The 17,490-nt window shown below is 34.9% G+C and overlaps 1 protein-coding gene across 3 annotated transcripts in view; it reads left to right on the plus strand.

Annotated features, from left to right (window-relative positions):
- The window catches only part of LOC114329496 (cell adhesion molecule Dscam2), a 1,422,998-nt gene that overhangs the window by 925,400 nt on the left and 480,108 nt on the right, over positions 1-17,490 (plus strand). For all 3 annotated transcript variants that reach the window (XM_050654329.1, XM_050654330.1, XM_050654331.1), the window contains exon 7: positions 8,918-9,056. In XM_050654329.1, the coding sequence (XP_050510286.1) occupies positions 8,918-9,056 (139 nt within the window). The remainder of the gene's footprint in view (positions 1-8,917; positions 9,057-17,490) is intronic.

Below are 17,490 nucleotides of genomic sequence, written 5' to 3' on the forward strand. Positions count from 1 at the left end.
ATCTGTTAGAGATACCAAAAATCTTAAACAATAAAAAAATCGGCTTCACTTTTCTGAATATTTTGTACTTTTTTTATTTTTCTGTAAGACAAAAATTGGTTAAGATTCGTAGTTTCTAATTTGCATACACTCGTGATAAGTGACTCGTTCAAGCCCTTTTAACTGCAGCTCTTACAAAAATAAGGACTTTGAACCGATAAAACTAACAAATCATATGATCAATACATACGCGAATAAAAAACTTGTGAAGTGGTAACAATTAAGTTCATTTGAAATGCTAATTAGGGGGTGATTTTTCCGTTTTCTTACCAAAAAAGGGACCAACTTTATTTTGAGCGTAACTTGTATACTTTTTATGCTAAAATTTTTTTTTAAAAAACAAAAATAAGCAACTTTTAAACACTTTAAAAAAGTTGAAACCAATTTTCCCCAAAAAAGTGCTTCGTTTTTTGGTTATGGCACGTTAAAATATTCGATTTGGAATTTGACGAATATGAACCTATTTTTCATTAGCTATAACTCTGCTTTTACTAGGCATAGTGACCTAATATATACACCATGTTTTTAACTTTTTCACGTGCTATATTTGTGATTAGAATTTTTTTTCGACCAAACACTTACTTTTTGAGTTATTTGTGAAAAACCGTCTTAAAACGTGGTTATTTTGTAGAAAAATTAACATATTCACTCGCAAATACCTCGAAAAGTATTAACTTGGTGAAAAAACTTTATAGAATAAAAGTTGCTTAGAATTAGTCGTTTTATCCATTTCCGGACTTATTTCGAACATATATTTTTCACCCCCAAAAGAGGGTGAAACTCACCCCTAGGGCAAAAGCACACATCGGCACAATATTACTTTTTTTCTTTGACTTGTTAGCTATGTGTATGCCAAATTTCATGTCAATCCAAGAGGTTCTTTAAAATCTAGAGGTTTTGCAATATTTTACCTTTAAATAACGTACTACAAATTATTACAAACAGCTCTAGCCTCAGCTAGACTGCTAGCTCAACTTTTTTAATTAAAGGCTACAAAATTTAGACGCATCACTTGAGAAAGGCAAGCTAACGGATAGTTCATTGATAACACCAAATATAAAATACAAAAATGGGAAAAGTTTATAAAGAGCTGTTCCGGTATGAAAGAATAGACATTAAGAAAAATAATTCTAATGCAAGCCCTTCTTCTTCTTAAGGTGCCTTCTCCATTACTGAAGGTTGGCTATACCTATAGCAAATTGCCCTTTATCTTGAGCTGTTCTTAGTATTGAATGTGTATCCATACCTGTCCAGTCTCTAACGTTCTTCAGCCAGGAGCATTTTTTTCTTCCTGTACTTCTTCTTCCTTTCACTTTCCAGTCCATTATGAGTCATAAAAAGTTGTATATTTCTCCTCTGTAAATATGTCCTAGCTGTTTTTCTGTGTTTTACAATATTAAGGAGCTTTTTCTTGGTCATGGTTATGGCACATTGAGGCAGGGCTCATTCGTGAACCCTTCAGACACCTAGACCACCTACAGCGGGTCCATTGTATCACCCCTATCTTACGGTCCAGGTCCATAAGAATCTGCTGTTCGGTGTTTCTGGAGCCTAGGCTGCACCGGGCTAACATGTCTGTTAGGATCAGCAGGGTTTGCAAATCTGAGCTCCTCCTGCCGATGTCACCTCAAACGTCTAATCCCCCAGAAACCTTGTGGCTTCACAGAAAGCCACAAGTCTCTTAAAAGGCAACTTCCTCACCTGGCTCGGCTGCATAATGCCGATCCCGGGATCTGCCACCTCTGATAAGTCAATGCCGGGCATTCCCAGAGTACATGTGAGGAGGTTTCCTCCTTCTCATTACGCAGACGGCACCGTGAGTCATCCGCCAGTCTAATCAGATGAAGGTGCCGTCGAAGTCTACAGTGGCCGGTGAGCATATTGACCACCAGGGAGCATTTTCTACGATCTAAAGCAGTTGGGCTTTGAGACTTGGATGGCCTCACTATGTGGAGCCTGGTCTGTCTCAAACCTCCATAACTGGCCCACGTGTCCTGGAACCTCCTCAAAAGAAGCTCTATGAGACTACCCCCACCAGTACTGAAGGGTACAGGCAGAGTGGCCGAGCCCCGTCTTGCCTTCTACACCTATGTATCCCGGTACCCATACCAACCTAACCCTGTTGATCAGAGCAACATTATCCAGTGGTCTCCTGCACTCAAGAACCAGCTTAGAGCTGATTTTGGGCGCTTCCAATGCCCTTAGCGCTGCCTAGCTGTCAGAGCAGATAGAGATGCTCCTGCCTGAGCAAGCCTTGTCTGTAATTTCTTGAGAACATACCAGAATCGTAAAGATCTCGGCCTGAAAGACTGACGCATGAGAGCCGAGAGTCTGGCTAGACTCAAATCCGACTCCACCACCATACACTCCAGCACCTGCCCGCTCGTCCATTTGAGACTCATCTGAGTTCTCTCTCAGTCCCCATTCTTCTCACGACCTAGTTATGGGTCACATGCTCTGTCCAAGAGATCTTCAGCATCCTTCGAAAAACCCACATGTCAAAGTCTTTTATACGTCTCATACTTGTAATTCCGAGAGTCCATGTTTGAAAGCCCACCAGTTCTAAAAGTCGAGATTGAATATGCCACTAAACAGTTATTAAAAACCAACAATAGCCCCGGACGCATATTTACAGATGCTTGCGTGTGTAGACACCAGGGTGTTGAAATCAGTTAGGGTTTGGAGAAACGGTACATTTACAGATGCTAGCGCGTGATGACACCACGGTGTTGAAACCAGTTAGGGTTTGGAAAAACAGTACGTTTACAGACGCTAGCGTGTGTTGACACTAGGGTGTTGAAATCAGGTAGGGCTTGTAAGAACAGTACATTTACAAATACTAACAGATTTGGACACCAGAGTGTTGAAACCAGCTAGCTTTTTTAGTGGTTATATATGCATAGATGCTAACGGCTATTGACTTTGATTTTATATACCTACTGTTGTGGAAAAATATTTAAGTGATTTAGGTATTAATAAATAATTAAACGTTGTTGGGATATAAACAATAATATATTAACATAAAAAATAATGTTGTTCTGAAGCTATGTGCTTGTGGCATTTTTATAATTAACTATTTAGATGGGAAATAAGCTACAATTAAATTTAAAAAAAATAATTTTATTAACGGTTCGACGCCCAAATCGGGTGTCGTTGTCAAAATACAAAATACGTACTACTAACTTAAACAAAAATGTTGTTGTTTAGTAAAAAATACTTTAAAATAATATGTAAATAATACTTTAAAATAATAATATGTATAACATGTATGAATTGCCAATATAAATGAGTCAGATTAAAAAAATTATTAGTAGAATTTTTTACTAAGCAACAACATTTTTATTTAATATACAGGGTGTTTGGTAAAGAATGGGCCATAGCTTAACCTCAGGTTCCTGAGGTTAAAATAGGGCGATTTAAGCTAACTTACCTTAGTACAAAGTTTATAATAACCGAGATACAGGGTGTCAAAATTAAACTTTTTTTTTATTATTGAATATTTCCTGACAGATATGAGATAACAACATGAAATTTGGTATGTGGGGTTTTTTGGGTCGAGAAAACTAAATTCCCTACCAAAATTATGAATTGCCCAGAGGGCGCCACATACGCCTTTCAGCACTTATTTATTACGTTAAATTTTTTTTATCCGTCACTCCGTATAATTTTGACATTAAAATTTGTATTCCCCTATTAGTTTTACTTAAAAAAGCTATACTTCTTTCATATCTCTAAACTCAACCGTTTTCGAGATAAACGCATTTTAAATCTGCGATACACCATCATTTTTAGCATATCATTGTAGTTACACCCGAAAAATAAGTTAAAACCATAATAATTGTGCCAGTTCTCAAAATTTATGGCATTGCATCGCAAATTCCATTTGAAGAAATTTGCGATACATTTTTGGATAATTTTATGGTTTTAAGTTATTTTTCTGATGTAACTACAATGATATGCTAAAAATTATATTGCACCGCAGATTTAAAATGCTTTATCTCGTAAACGGTTGAGTTTAGGGAGATGATAGAGGTATACCTTTTTTAAGTAAAACTAATAGAGGAATACAAATTTTAATGTCAAAATTATACGGAGTGACGGATAAAAAAAATTGAACGTATTAAATTAGTGCTGAAAGGCGTATGTGGCGCCCTCTGGGAAACATATAACTTTTGGTAGGGAATTTAGTTTTCTCGTCCCGAAAAACCCCCACATACCAAATTTCGTGTTGATATCTCATGCCTGTCAGGAAATATTCAATAATAAATAAAAAAAAAGTTTAACTTTGACACCCTCTATCTCGGTTATTATAAACTTTGTACTAAGGTAAGTTAGCTTAAATCGGCCTATTTTAACCTCAGGAACCTGAGGTTAAGCTATGGCCCATTCTTTACCAAACACCCTGTAGTAGTATTTTTTATTTTGACAACGACACCCGATTTGGGCATCGAAACGTTAATAAAATTATTTTTTTCAATTTAATTGTGGCTTATTTCCCATCTAAAAAGTTAATTATAAAAATTCCACAAGCAAATAGCTTGAGAGCAACATTATTTTTTATGTTGTTCTTTTGTGTTAATATATTATTGTTTATATCCCAACAACGTTTAATTATTTACTAATACCTAAATCACTTAAATATTTTTCCACAGCAGTAGGTATATAAAATCAAAGTCAATAGCCGTTAGCATTTATGCATGTATATTAATTATGTACTAAAAAAGCTAGCTGGATTCAACACTCTGGTGTCCAAATCTGCTAGTATTTGTAACTGTACTGTCTTTCCAAACCCTAACTGATTTCAACACCCTAGTGTCAACACACGCTAGCGTCTGTAAACGTACTGTTTTTCCAAACCCTAACTGATTTCAACACCGTGGTGTCAACACGCGCTAGCATGTGTAAATGTACTGTTTTTCCAAACCCTAACTGATTTCAACACCCTGGTGTCTACACACGCAAGCATCTGTAAATATGCGCCCCGGACATGGCAAAATTTACCCCGAAGACCTTAAATTGATAGAAAATGATAATCTTGATCTATTAGTAATTGAAGGGTAAGGGTAACAGAAAAATGTTTAGGATATATCTTTTTCCTTTGCTAAAACAAACTAATTTCAGACAACGCGCAGATTTTCGATTAATAAGTTTTATGATCCAAGTACTCTGAAGCGATTTCAATCGAAAGTCCTTAGATCAATTACTGGCGCTCTCTGGTATGTCGGTAATCTCACAATTCACAATGATCTGAATATTCCCTTCGTAAGAGACGAAATACAGTTGACAATTGAACAAGAAAACATGACAATGAACTTATTGAACATCTCTACCAGAATGGACCAATAATCAGAAGACTCCAGCGAACGTGGCCACAAGATTTAATACAACAAATAAACGTATAAGCAGAGCATCATTGGATGCTCCTCATTCCTTGCTTAAAATGTTCATACGAATTTACTTAAAACTATTAAGAATAGGATTGTACATAAAAATTCATAAGGGAAAAAGAAGTGAGAAATGGCCAATTTGGAGTCAGACCCGGAATGGGGGTAATTTGTTCTCTCTACAAGTACTGTTACCGAAATATTACTACCAATCAAAAGATGTTTTTCTATACTGTGTTGATTTAGAAAATGCTTTTGATTACGTAGATCATAGTCAAATGTTGCTTATACAACAATATCTGTGTTGATAAAATACTCAGATTAACATCGAAAAATTAAGATCGACGATCGAACCTCCAGAAATTTTAGTATAACTAAAGTAAGGCGGGGTTGTGTATTGTCCTTTATGCTGTTTAACTTTACTTGAAACTGCTATTTCGAATCTCGAATGCATGATAATGCCCGTGCATATGACGCAGTAACAGGTATGCAATATCTTGAGGTGTTGGGATTGAGGCTCTAGACTGGCCACCAATGAGTACGAATGCAAACCCTATAGAACATGTTAGCAAGACATTCAGTTCCAAACTCAATTGCAGAATTAAGAATTGCTGCACAGGAGGAAAGGAATCGATTTCCTCAATACACACAAGATCTTCTACGAAGCGTGACTAGAAGGATCCTTCTTGATGTTCCTATCCTTGACGAATGGTGGCGATAATCATGGCAATCTTTATTTTATCTGCAGCAACGCAAAAAAGCTGCACAGATGTTTTGTTGAACCAGGTTCTAATTTTCTTTAACTAGGATGTTCTTCTTCTTCCTGGACCTCGCTTTCCAAATATTTTTCTTGCAGGATGGCTTGTAGGAGGGCATATCTGAATTTATTTCGCATAATATATCCAAAGTATTTCAACTTTCGAGATTTACGCGCTCTTATCTCTTGGTTGTTGATGCATTATTCATTTATTATAGTGCCGACATGGTTTTAGTGAACTACTCGGACGACCAGGTGGTAGTTGCCCAAGATAAGGAAGACTTAGAATATATGACCAGAAAATTGATGGAAGAATACATAAAATGGGGTTTAGAGGTAAACATAAGGAAAACACAATATCTACACATCGGTAACCAAATACAACAGGAGGACCTAGATCGTGACGGAAGTGACTACATCAGAGGTTGTACAGAGTATATATCTAGGGATTAAATTAACAAATAGTAGAAGAACGGAACCCAGTATAGATGATAGAGTGACGAAGGCTAGAAAGGTTACTAGAGCCCTAACCCTGTCTTATGGCAACATAACATAAATTTAAATACAAAAATGAGGATGTACGACGCTATTCTGAAACGAATTTTAACGTATGGCTCCGAAGTGTGGCAAATGACAAAAAAATCCGAAAATAAGCTGCTTACTACTGAAATGAATTTTTTTAGAAGATCTGCCAGAATATCGAGATGGGACCATGTTCGAAATGAACAGATCAGAGAAAAAGTAGGTAAGCAGAAAACAATAGTGGACGAGGTACAACGAAACCAACTTACTTGGTATGGACACGTCCAACGAATGGGAGATGAAAGATTACCAAAAATTACAATGAGATGGATACCGCCAGAAAAACGGAAAAGAGGAAGGCCACCGACCTCCTGGAAACAAGGAATTACAAAAGCCATGTCAGAAAGAAATCTTCAAGAAAATGACTGGCTAGATCGACAGGCTTGGCGATTGGGTACCGGAAGGCGTAGAACGCTATAGAACCGGTTATATAGGGTGTCCCAAAAGTAGCGGAACGGTCGAATATTTCGCGAACTAAACATTGGATCGAAAAACTGAAAAATACGTGTTCAATAATTTCTAAAAATCTATGCAATGACACTAAACACCAATCCTCACTACACCCCCTTGAGATGGGGTAGGGGGTAACTTTAAAATCTTAAATGGAAACCCCCAGTTTTTCTTGCAAATTTGGATTCGTTACGTAAAAGTAGGCAACTTTTATTCAAGACATTTTTTTCGAACTGTGGATAGATGGCGCTATAATTGGGAAAAACGATTTATCCTGATACCATAGGTAAATTATAGAAACGGTTTAATATCTCACGAAATACACTTCTACATGAGAAACCAAAAAACAGATTTTTAATCTTTTTCGGAAACCTATCGAATAACACCAAACATGACCTTCCATCCCACCCCCTGGAGGTGGGGTGGGGGGTAACTTTAAAATCTTAAATAGCAACCCCCACTTTTTATTGCAGATTCGAATTTGTCATAAAAAATTAAGCAACATTTATTCGAAACATTTTTTTTAATTCTTGATAGATGGCGCTAATAAATCGTATTTTTCCAATTAAAGCGCCATCTATTAACAATTATTCTAAAAAATGTTTCGAATAAATGTTGCTTAATTTTTCATGACGGATCCGAATCTGTAATAAAAAGTGGGGTTGCTATTTAAGATTTTAAAGTTACCCCCCACCCCACCTCCAGGGGGTTGGTTGGAGGGTCACTTTTGGTGTTATTCGAAAGGATTTCGAAAAAGATTAAAAATCTGTTTTTAGTTTCTCATTTGGAAGTACATTTCGTGAGATACTAGACCGTTTCTATAATTTACCTATGGTATCAGGAAAAATCGTTTTTCCCAATTATAGCGCCATCTATCCACAGTTCGAAAAAATGTTTTAAATAAAAGTTACTTACTTTTACGTAACGAATTAAAATCTGCAAGAAAAACTGGGGGTTTCCATTTAAGATTTTAAAGTTACCCCCACCCCACCCCCAGGGGGTTTAGGGGGGATGGTGTTTGGTGTCATTGGATAGATTTTTGAAAGTGATTGATCACGTATTTTTCAGTTTTTCGATCCGATGTTTAGTTCGCGAAATATTCGACCGTTCCACTATTTTGGGACAGCTTGTATATATGGTTTTAGTGCGTCACTATTTCTAAAGGGGTTTGGTTGATGTAGAGTTGACCTTCTGTTATCTTTTTCATGCTAATGATCATAAGCTTTATCTTCTTTACGTTTAAATTAGGTATATACTAGAAGGGTGCAGGCTGTCAAGAGAACTTGAGGAGGAAATATGAATTACTAAATTGCTAAAATGTTGCCGTAAAAAGTATTCTATTGTCGTTTTTGTTTCTTTTTCTAATTAAATGTTATAAGCACAATCAGAGTATTTTATTGATTTTTCTACAAATTTGTTGTAGCTCTTCATTATACAACTTACTGCATATTGAAGCATAACTTATTTAGCAATAAAAGTACAAAACTTTTCAAAAAGAAAAAAATATACATACTTAAAAAACACACTCAAAATAAAATATGCAATATTTCAAAATAAAAGAAGCAATATTTCAAAATAAAATATGCAATATTTCAAAATAAAAATGCAATATTTTTGTCTGTTAGTGTATTAATATGACGGAAAACTTCTTTAAGAAATTTAAAACTCTTTTAATTCAGCATAATCTGTATTTATCTAATTCCAGGTGGCGTCTACCGGTGTTCGGCTTCAAATGCAGGAGGCGAATCCAGTGCTGAACTGCGCCTAATAGTTTCTACGACGTTGCACGTCGAAATTTCACCGCCTCTGCTGAGCGTTCATATGGGCGGAAGCGCAGAATTCAGGTAAACTAATAAAGGGAAATTATTTCTAGGTAAATCCAACGGGTGCGGTGGTTGGCTATGGCTACGGCAAAATTAGTTTTGGACTAAAAAATCTTCGAATTCATTAGGAAAATGTATATTTTCGCCGGGACTTTTAATCTCTTAAAAAACTGATTAAAACAGACTACTTTTTTCAATTATAGATAGTGTAGAATATACATATAGCAACTAATAGCATGATATTACGGTGAAGTTTATAAGTTTTGCTTGGAATTTTATACTAAATTTTTGGTACATACATGCGTCAATTTAGACCATCTGTATATGCTGTATACAGTGGCGTAGCTGAAGATTGGGGGGCCTCCCCGCGACAATTTTTGTGGGGCCCCTTATTATAAACATAACGACAGCTAATAACAGTATAATTACTAAAATATGTGTAAATGACAATATTTGACATTTCTTTAATAAGTCTTTATCAGTTATTGTTAATATATTTTTGGGAATAGACATGAAAACTTATTATAAGTACATATATCTTAATCCGACAAACCTGTGAGTAAGTTGTTGCACTATTATATCTAAATTTACATTGAAAACATTAAAAGACTAAGTTTTTCAACCTAATAAAAATATTTGTAAATTAAATATTTTTAAAAGATTTTTAATTGAAAAACTTTATTGGCCCATTTCCTGGTGACAACCTCCAAGGCTTCTACAATATGCAAGCACATGGATGCTGCAGTGAAGACTAAGGGGAAGGAATTCTACACTGTGCAATTCACAACCCCCGTCTGCAGCGTGGTAAAGTTCCAGCGGAAAATGGACCTAGTTACTCTATAGGAGTAATACTAATAAAAATAAAAATGTATACCGTTTTTATCCATTCAGTTGCGGTGCGAAACCAAAACTGTCTTAATTTTTACTCAGATCAGAGAGTGCAGCCAGCACTCTTATCGACGATTTCACCTGTTTTTAGAGGTTCATCAGAGACTGCATAGGCTGCTTTTCTCTGGCCTAGGTAAAAATCTTCGACATATCCATCTCCCACCGCAACTGACGAGATGGTAGTAGGTGCCTAGCGGCATCTGCTAAATATTAGACTAAGTTTTTCAACCTAATAAAAATATTTGTAAATTAAATATTTTTAAAAGATTTTTAATTGAAAAACTTTATTGGCCCATTTCCTGGTGACAACCTCCAAGGCTTCTACAATATGCCAGCACATGGATGCTGCAGTGAAGACTAAGGGGAAGGAATTCTACACTATGCAATTCACAACCCCCGTCTGCAGCGTGGTAAAGTTTCAGCGGAAAATGGACCTAGTTACTCTATAGGAGTAATACTAATAAAAATAAAAATGTATACCATTTTTATTCATTCAGTTGCGGTGCGAAACCAAAACTGTCTTAATTTTTACTCAGATCAGAGAGTGCAGCCAGCACTCTTATCGACGATTTCACCTCTTTTTAGAGGTTCATCAGAGACTGCATAGGCTGCTTTTCTCTGGCCTAGGTAAAAATCTTCGACATATCCATCTCCCACCGCAACTGACGAGATGGTAGTAGGTGCCTAGCGGCATCTGCTAAATATTAGACTAAGTTTTTCAACCTAATAAAAATATTTGTAAATTAAATATTTTTAAAAGATTTTTAATTGAACAACTTTATTGGCCCATTTCCTGGTGACAACCTCCAAGGCTTCTACAATATGAAAGCACATGGATGCTGCAGTGAAGACTAAGGGGAAGGAATTCTACACTATGCAATTCACAACCACCGTCTGCAGCGTGCTAAAGTTCCAGCGGAAAATGGACCTAGTTACTCTATAGGAGTAATACTAATAAAAATAAAAATGTATACCGTTTTTATTCATTCAGTTGCGGTGCGAAACCAAAACTGTCTTAATTTTTACTCAGATCAGAGAGTGCAGCCAGCACTCTTATCGACGATTTCACCTCTTTTTAGAGGTTCATCAGAGACTGCATAGGCTGCTTTTCTCTGGCCTAGGTAAAAATCTTTGACATATCCATCTCCCACCGCAACTGACGAGATGGTAGTAGGTGCCTAGCGGCATCTGCTAAATAAAAGACTAAGTTTTTCAACCTAATAAAAATATTTGTAAATTAAATATTTTTAAAAGCTTTTTAATTGAAAAACTTTATTGGCCCATTTCCTGGTGACAACCTCCAGGGCTTCTACAATATGCAAGCACATGGATGCTGCAGTGTAGACTAAGGGGAAGGAATTCTACACTATGCAATTCACAACCCCCGTCTGCAGCGTGGTAAAGTTTCAGCGGAAAATGGACTTAGTTACTCTATAGGAGTAATACTAATAAAAATAAAAATGTATACAATTTTTATTCATTCAGTTGCGGTGCGAAACCAAAACTGTCTTAATTTTTACTCAGATCAGAGAGTGCAGCCAGCACTCTTATCGACGATTTCAACTCTTTTTAGAGGTTCATCAGAGACTGCATAGGCTGCTTTTCTCTGACCTAGGTAAAAATCTTCGACATATCCATCTCCCACCGCAACTGACGAGATGGTAGTAGGTGCCTAGCGGCATCTGCTAAATAAAAGACTAAGTTTTTCAACCTAATAAAAATATTTGTAAATTAAATATTTTTAAAAGATTTTTAATTGAAAAACTTTATTGGCCCATTTCCTGGTGACAACCTCCAAGGCTTCTACAATATGCAAGCACATGGATGCTGCAGTGAAGACTAAGGGGAAGGAATTCTACACTATGCAATTCACAACCCCCGTCTGCAGCGTGGTAAAGTTCCAGCGGAAAATGGACCTAGTTACTCTATAGGAGTAATACTAATAAAAATAAAAATGTATACCATTTTTCATTAACTTCAAACCTTTTTTTGATACAAATTATTTTTATGTCATAACGGTTTAATATTGTGTATTTATTATTTAGTTACGAACCACATAATGATATACTTTATGCCGCGCGGGCATAAAGAAATGATTGCAATAGGAAACAACAAAAATCAAACATTTCATTTAATCTAGTATTATTTTCTGCCATCCATTGTTGAAATTTAGCGTATTCCTTGTCGTACTTTTCTTTGGATTTTTTCGGTAACAGATTCTCAGTCGATTTTTTTTTGGCTTATTTAACTATTTCTTGAGAAATATCGAATTTCTCTTGCGTTCTGAGTTTTTTGACAATGTCACATAGGAAAACTGTATTTATTTAATAACAAATTGCTAACCAACATCACTTTCCTAGCAAGGGTACTAAATACCTGCTATGATACAATATTACTTCTAATTAATATAAAATAAAATTAAAATTTTAATTGATGCAATGAACCGGTAATGACATAAAGTTTTGTATGCACCACGTGCATTATTAGCAGTGGCGGTTTCTCCATAAGTGCACATGTGCACGTGAACCCCCTAAATTATTTTCAAACAAACATTCCTATGTAAAATTTATCATTCTATAAATAACATTTTAATCTAACTATACACTAAATTAAATCACAAACCACAAATCCAGGGAGTTTATAAGTACATAATAGGTAATATTTAATTATTTTTATTCTATTTCGACCAGGAAACTTCACGGATGCGAGGCCTTAGGTAGAACCTTTCGTTCACAGCTCTCACAGTGGCTCCTATACCAATGACTTATCATCGGGCAAAATACAACTCACCACACACCCCGCTTTCCGCTATAGCCCACAAGTTTAGATGTCCACAAGAGCACAAATTGACTGTGATCTTACAGTGATCTTATGGTATTTTTAACGTGCACGGCGGATATGTAAATTTAAATTTTGCTTTTGGGAAGTTCGAATTTCGGAACAATATTAAGAATGAGGGACTTATGGATGTGAATGTTAGCGTGGAATATTTAACATCATATAAATTTTTGTTCTTTATATTTAGAAGAAAAATTAAAAATATCTAAACCAAATTTCTTAAGTACGAATGTACCAAAGTGCAAAGGTCGGGATTATAAATGATCATTTAACATGGAGATGTGTGAAAAAACTTACTGATTGTGTATACTTTTTACCGCTTTCCGTGTTTCCTACATATTTGGAGAAGAATAATCATAAACAACAAAATAGAAGATCCGATTTTAACAATCCGGGGCAGTTCACTTAAGTAAATTTTTGATTGAAAATAATTTAAAAGATGATTTTTCTAAAATAATTGGAATTCTTTAATTACTTGTTACGAGGCCAGCGACAACTGCAGAAACAGACTGTTTCTCTGCACTGAAACGTATCAAAACCAAAACTTTTCTTAAAATGGCTATGGGCTAGGATTGACTAACAGCAGTCGCAATGTTTTCAATAAAAAAAATGATTCAAGAAATTTCAAATTTTACTGAATTGGTTATTGAAGAATTTATCTAAAAAAATAACAGGCGACTTGACTTTCGTTACAAAACTTGCTTGTAACATTTAAACATTAAATTATAATTTTAAGTCAATACAATACATTATTTATCATAATTATTAAAAAGGTCCTTTGATTTTTTCAAATTGACGACACTCAAAAAATTCTATCTAGGGAAATAGGGCCTCAAGGGTTTTTTATATCTTAATATTATGTGTGCACCCCCAATACTTTACACCAGGCGCCGCCACTGATTATTAGATGTTTATAGCCTCGGGCGACATAATTATAAACTCTCGGGCAAGAGGCCCTCGAGTTTATAAGCTTGTCGCCCTTAGGGTATAAACTTCTATTTAATGCCCTTGATACATAAATAACTTAATAACTATTTCGTCTCAGCTGAGCTCATCGTAAAATTTTTTATACGTTTTATCCGTTTACTTTTAAATTTCGGTATAATACCCCACTAGTGAAGGGAGACCGTTAACTCTGCCGTTTCAGATTGTAAAAGTTTTGATGTTAGATTAATAAAGTTAAGTATTTTAGATTGAACAGTAATGTTAACGACAAATTCAAAATTATGCATATGCTCTAATAATGCTTAGCTTCTAATTTTTTATCATGTTGTAGATAGCAATGAAATTTTCGTTAAAGATTTCATTACTTATCGGAAAGCTCGACGCAAAGCCATAACAGCATCATGTCTGGATGACCACCGGGTTTCACATACCCTTTTAAGTGTTTTCAAACACGATAAATCCAAAGTCGTAGTACATACTACATCCTATACAGTGGAACCCCGATAAGTCGGCCCCCGATAACCCGGAACTCCGGCTAACCCGGACCGATTTTTATCAGACAAACATTTTAACAATAAAAATGTATGTAATATAATATTTGAGAGATAATGGGTATTTGTGTAATTTGAACTACATATACCATAGTAAAAATGACTCATGGCACACCACATTCATTGTCGTGTTATCGAAAACAACAGGCACCTGTAGTATCCTTTATTTATTTGAAACTGTCTTAGCATTGTTTAGAAAAGACTATTAAAATTCTTTTTTTAACAATGGTCTTAGTCATCACTGTTATTAAATAACATAACATCAGAGACGGTATTGTGTGTAGTAAAGTCGTATTGTTCGCTTCCGTTCTGTAATCGTTCGTAAATCTATTCAGATTTTGTGTTTGCGTGTTTTTTTGTCTATAAGGGCAACAAAACGTAAAAATGTTGTGGTGACAATGGAAAAGAAACTAGAAGCATTAAGTAGAATTGATAAAGGCGAATCTTGCAGCATTATATGGTGTCGGTACATCTACAGTATCGGATTGGAAGAAAAATAGAACTAAAATCGAAGAATTTTTTTTAAATGATAACAAAAGACAGTTTGGACAATCGGTGCAAAGCTAATAAAGCTAAGAATGAGACTCTTGACGACGCTTTGTATGTGTGGTTTTGTGTGGAATGCGAACGTGGTTTACCAGTGTCTGTGTGACAATTATAACGGAGTTTATCTGTAAGCATACCATATTTTATTAATTTTTACCATTTTCTCCGGCTAACCCGGATTTTCGATAACCCGGATCGGCCGCGGTCCCGAGTAATCCGAGTTAACGGGGTTCCAATGTATTTTAATACTTGCATTAAAAAAAGGAGGAGAAAATTATATCCTACAAAAACCAAATCATGTACATCAGCAACGGCATCATTCAACACTAGGTTCAGATTATGGGATACACAATGAATGTCAATGAACATAGGAAGCTATTTTTTCAATGTCAGTTATGCGCCTTTATTATAAATATACAGCCGTATAATACGCCTGGATATACACCACTCATAACGCTTGCCCCATCATTCCCCTTTCCTCTGCACTTGTATATGGAAAGGTGCTTTGATTGTTAGTCCATTCTTTCACTGTTTTTGCTCTAAATTTTAAAGAACCGCTTGGATTGACATGAAATTTGGCATGCGTATAGCTTACATGTCAAAGAAAAAAGTGATATTGTGCCGATGTGTGCTTTTGCCCTGGGGGTGACTTTTACCCCCTGTTGGGGGTGAAAAAATATATGTCCAAAATAAGTCCGGAAATGGGTAAACTAACTAATTTTAAGTAACTTTTGTTCTATAGAGCTTTTTCGCCAAGTCAATACTTTTCGAGTTATTTGCAAGTGAATATGTTCATTTTTCATCAAAATAACCACATTTTTAGACGGTTTTTCGCAAATAATTCAAAAAGTAAGTATTCTGTCGAAAAAACGTTCGTAGCAAAAATATAGCTTATAAAAAAGTAAAAAAAATGGTGTACGCGTTAGGTCTCTGGATCTCGTAGACCTAGAGTTATAGCCAATGAAAAATAGATTCATATTCACCAAATTTCAAACAGAATATTTCGACGTGAAATATCGAAAAAATTAAGCACTTTTTGGGGAAAACCCATTATAACTTTTTTAAAGTATTTAAAAAAATCTTTATTTCTGTTTTTACAAAAAGTTTCTAACATTAAATTTAAGCAAGTTACGCTCAAAATAAAGTTGGTCCCTTTTGTTTTTGCAAAAAAAAGAATCAGGAAGACCAACCCCTAATTAGCAACTTAAATGAAATTAATCGTTACCGCTCCACAAATTATTTTACTTATGTTGTGTTTATATGATCTGTAAGTTTCATCGATTTAAAGTGCTTATTTTTGAAAAAATTTGGTCTCAAAGTAAAATTTTTAAAAATTTAAATTTTGAAAAATATGCTTTTTTTCGAAATAGGTTAAAAATTGTTAGAGATACCAAAAATCTCGAAAAACAAAAAAAGTCAGATTTGCTTTTCTGATTATCATGTATTTTTTTGTTTTTCTGTTAGACAAAAATTGATTAAGATTTGGTGTTTCTAAATTTGCATATATTCGTGATCAGTGACCCGTTCAACCATTTTTAACTACAGCCCTTTCAATAGTAAGGACTTTGAACCGATGAAACTTACAGATCATAAAAACAATATATACACGAGTCAAGAAACTTGTGAAGTCGTAACGATTAAGTTCATTTAAGATACTAATTAGGGGGTGATTTTCTCGATTTTTTTACCAAAACCAAAAGGGACTAACTTTATTTTGAGCGTAACTTGTTTAATTTTGATGCTAGAAATTTTTTTTACAAAACAAAAATGAAGCTTTTTTTAAACACTTGAAATAAGTTGCAATAAGTTTTTCCCGAAATGTGCCTCATTTTTGGTTATTTCACGTTAAAGTATTCCATTTGGAATTTGACGAATATGAACCTATTTTTCATTAGCTATAACTCTGCTTCTACTATGTGTAAAGACGTGATGTATACACCATTTTTTTTAAATTTTTTACAGGCTATATTTTTGTTAAGTATGTTTTTTCGACAAAATACTTACTATTTGAGTTATTTGCGAAAAACCGTCTAAGAGCGTGGTTATTTTGTTGAAAAAATGAACATATTCACTACCAAATAACTCGAAAAGTATTGACTTAGTGAAAAAACTCTATAGAGCAAAAGTTACTTAAAATTAGCCAGTTTATCCATTTCCTGACCTTCTTTGGACGAATATTTTTTCACCCCCAGGTGTCACATGACGTACTTTACCATTAAAAAAAAAATCAAAGTTATGGCTGTCACCTGAAGAGGGATCGCGTAAAGTTCGAAACGTTTATGCTATAATATACTATGGTTAGTTTAAAAATCGACCTGTTCGAGCGTTTTGCTTATATTCTTAAAATAAACAAGTTAACAGGGGGGGGGGGCAACACTTATTCCACCGCACTGTATAATAAAAATATACACAACGCAAAATTTTAACTGAAAGTTTAAGCAAATTCGAAAAACATTTTATTTCTTCATACAATCTTTATTATTCCTCAAAACGAACATGCATTATTTTAGTAAGTCTGTCTCCACTCCTCGAAGAGCTATCACTTTAGGTTTATTAAAGTTTCCTATGGATTTTAATATTTTATAAAAGACTTTAATCACTTTTCCCGTACTTCTAGGAAAGGCATCTAGGATAATAGGTTAAAGAGTTTTAAAGTTCCATAAAAAGGAAAAGGTGTTTTACTAAAT

The sequence above is a fragment of the Diabrotica virgifera genome, chromosome 6, assembly GCF_917563875.1.
Source record: "Diabrotica virgifera virgifera chromosome 6, PGI_DIABVI_V3a".
Lineage (NCBI taxonomy): Eukaryota > Metazoa > Arthropoda > Insecta > Coleoptera > Chrysomelidae > Diabrotica > Diabrotica virgifera.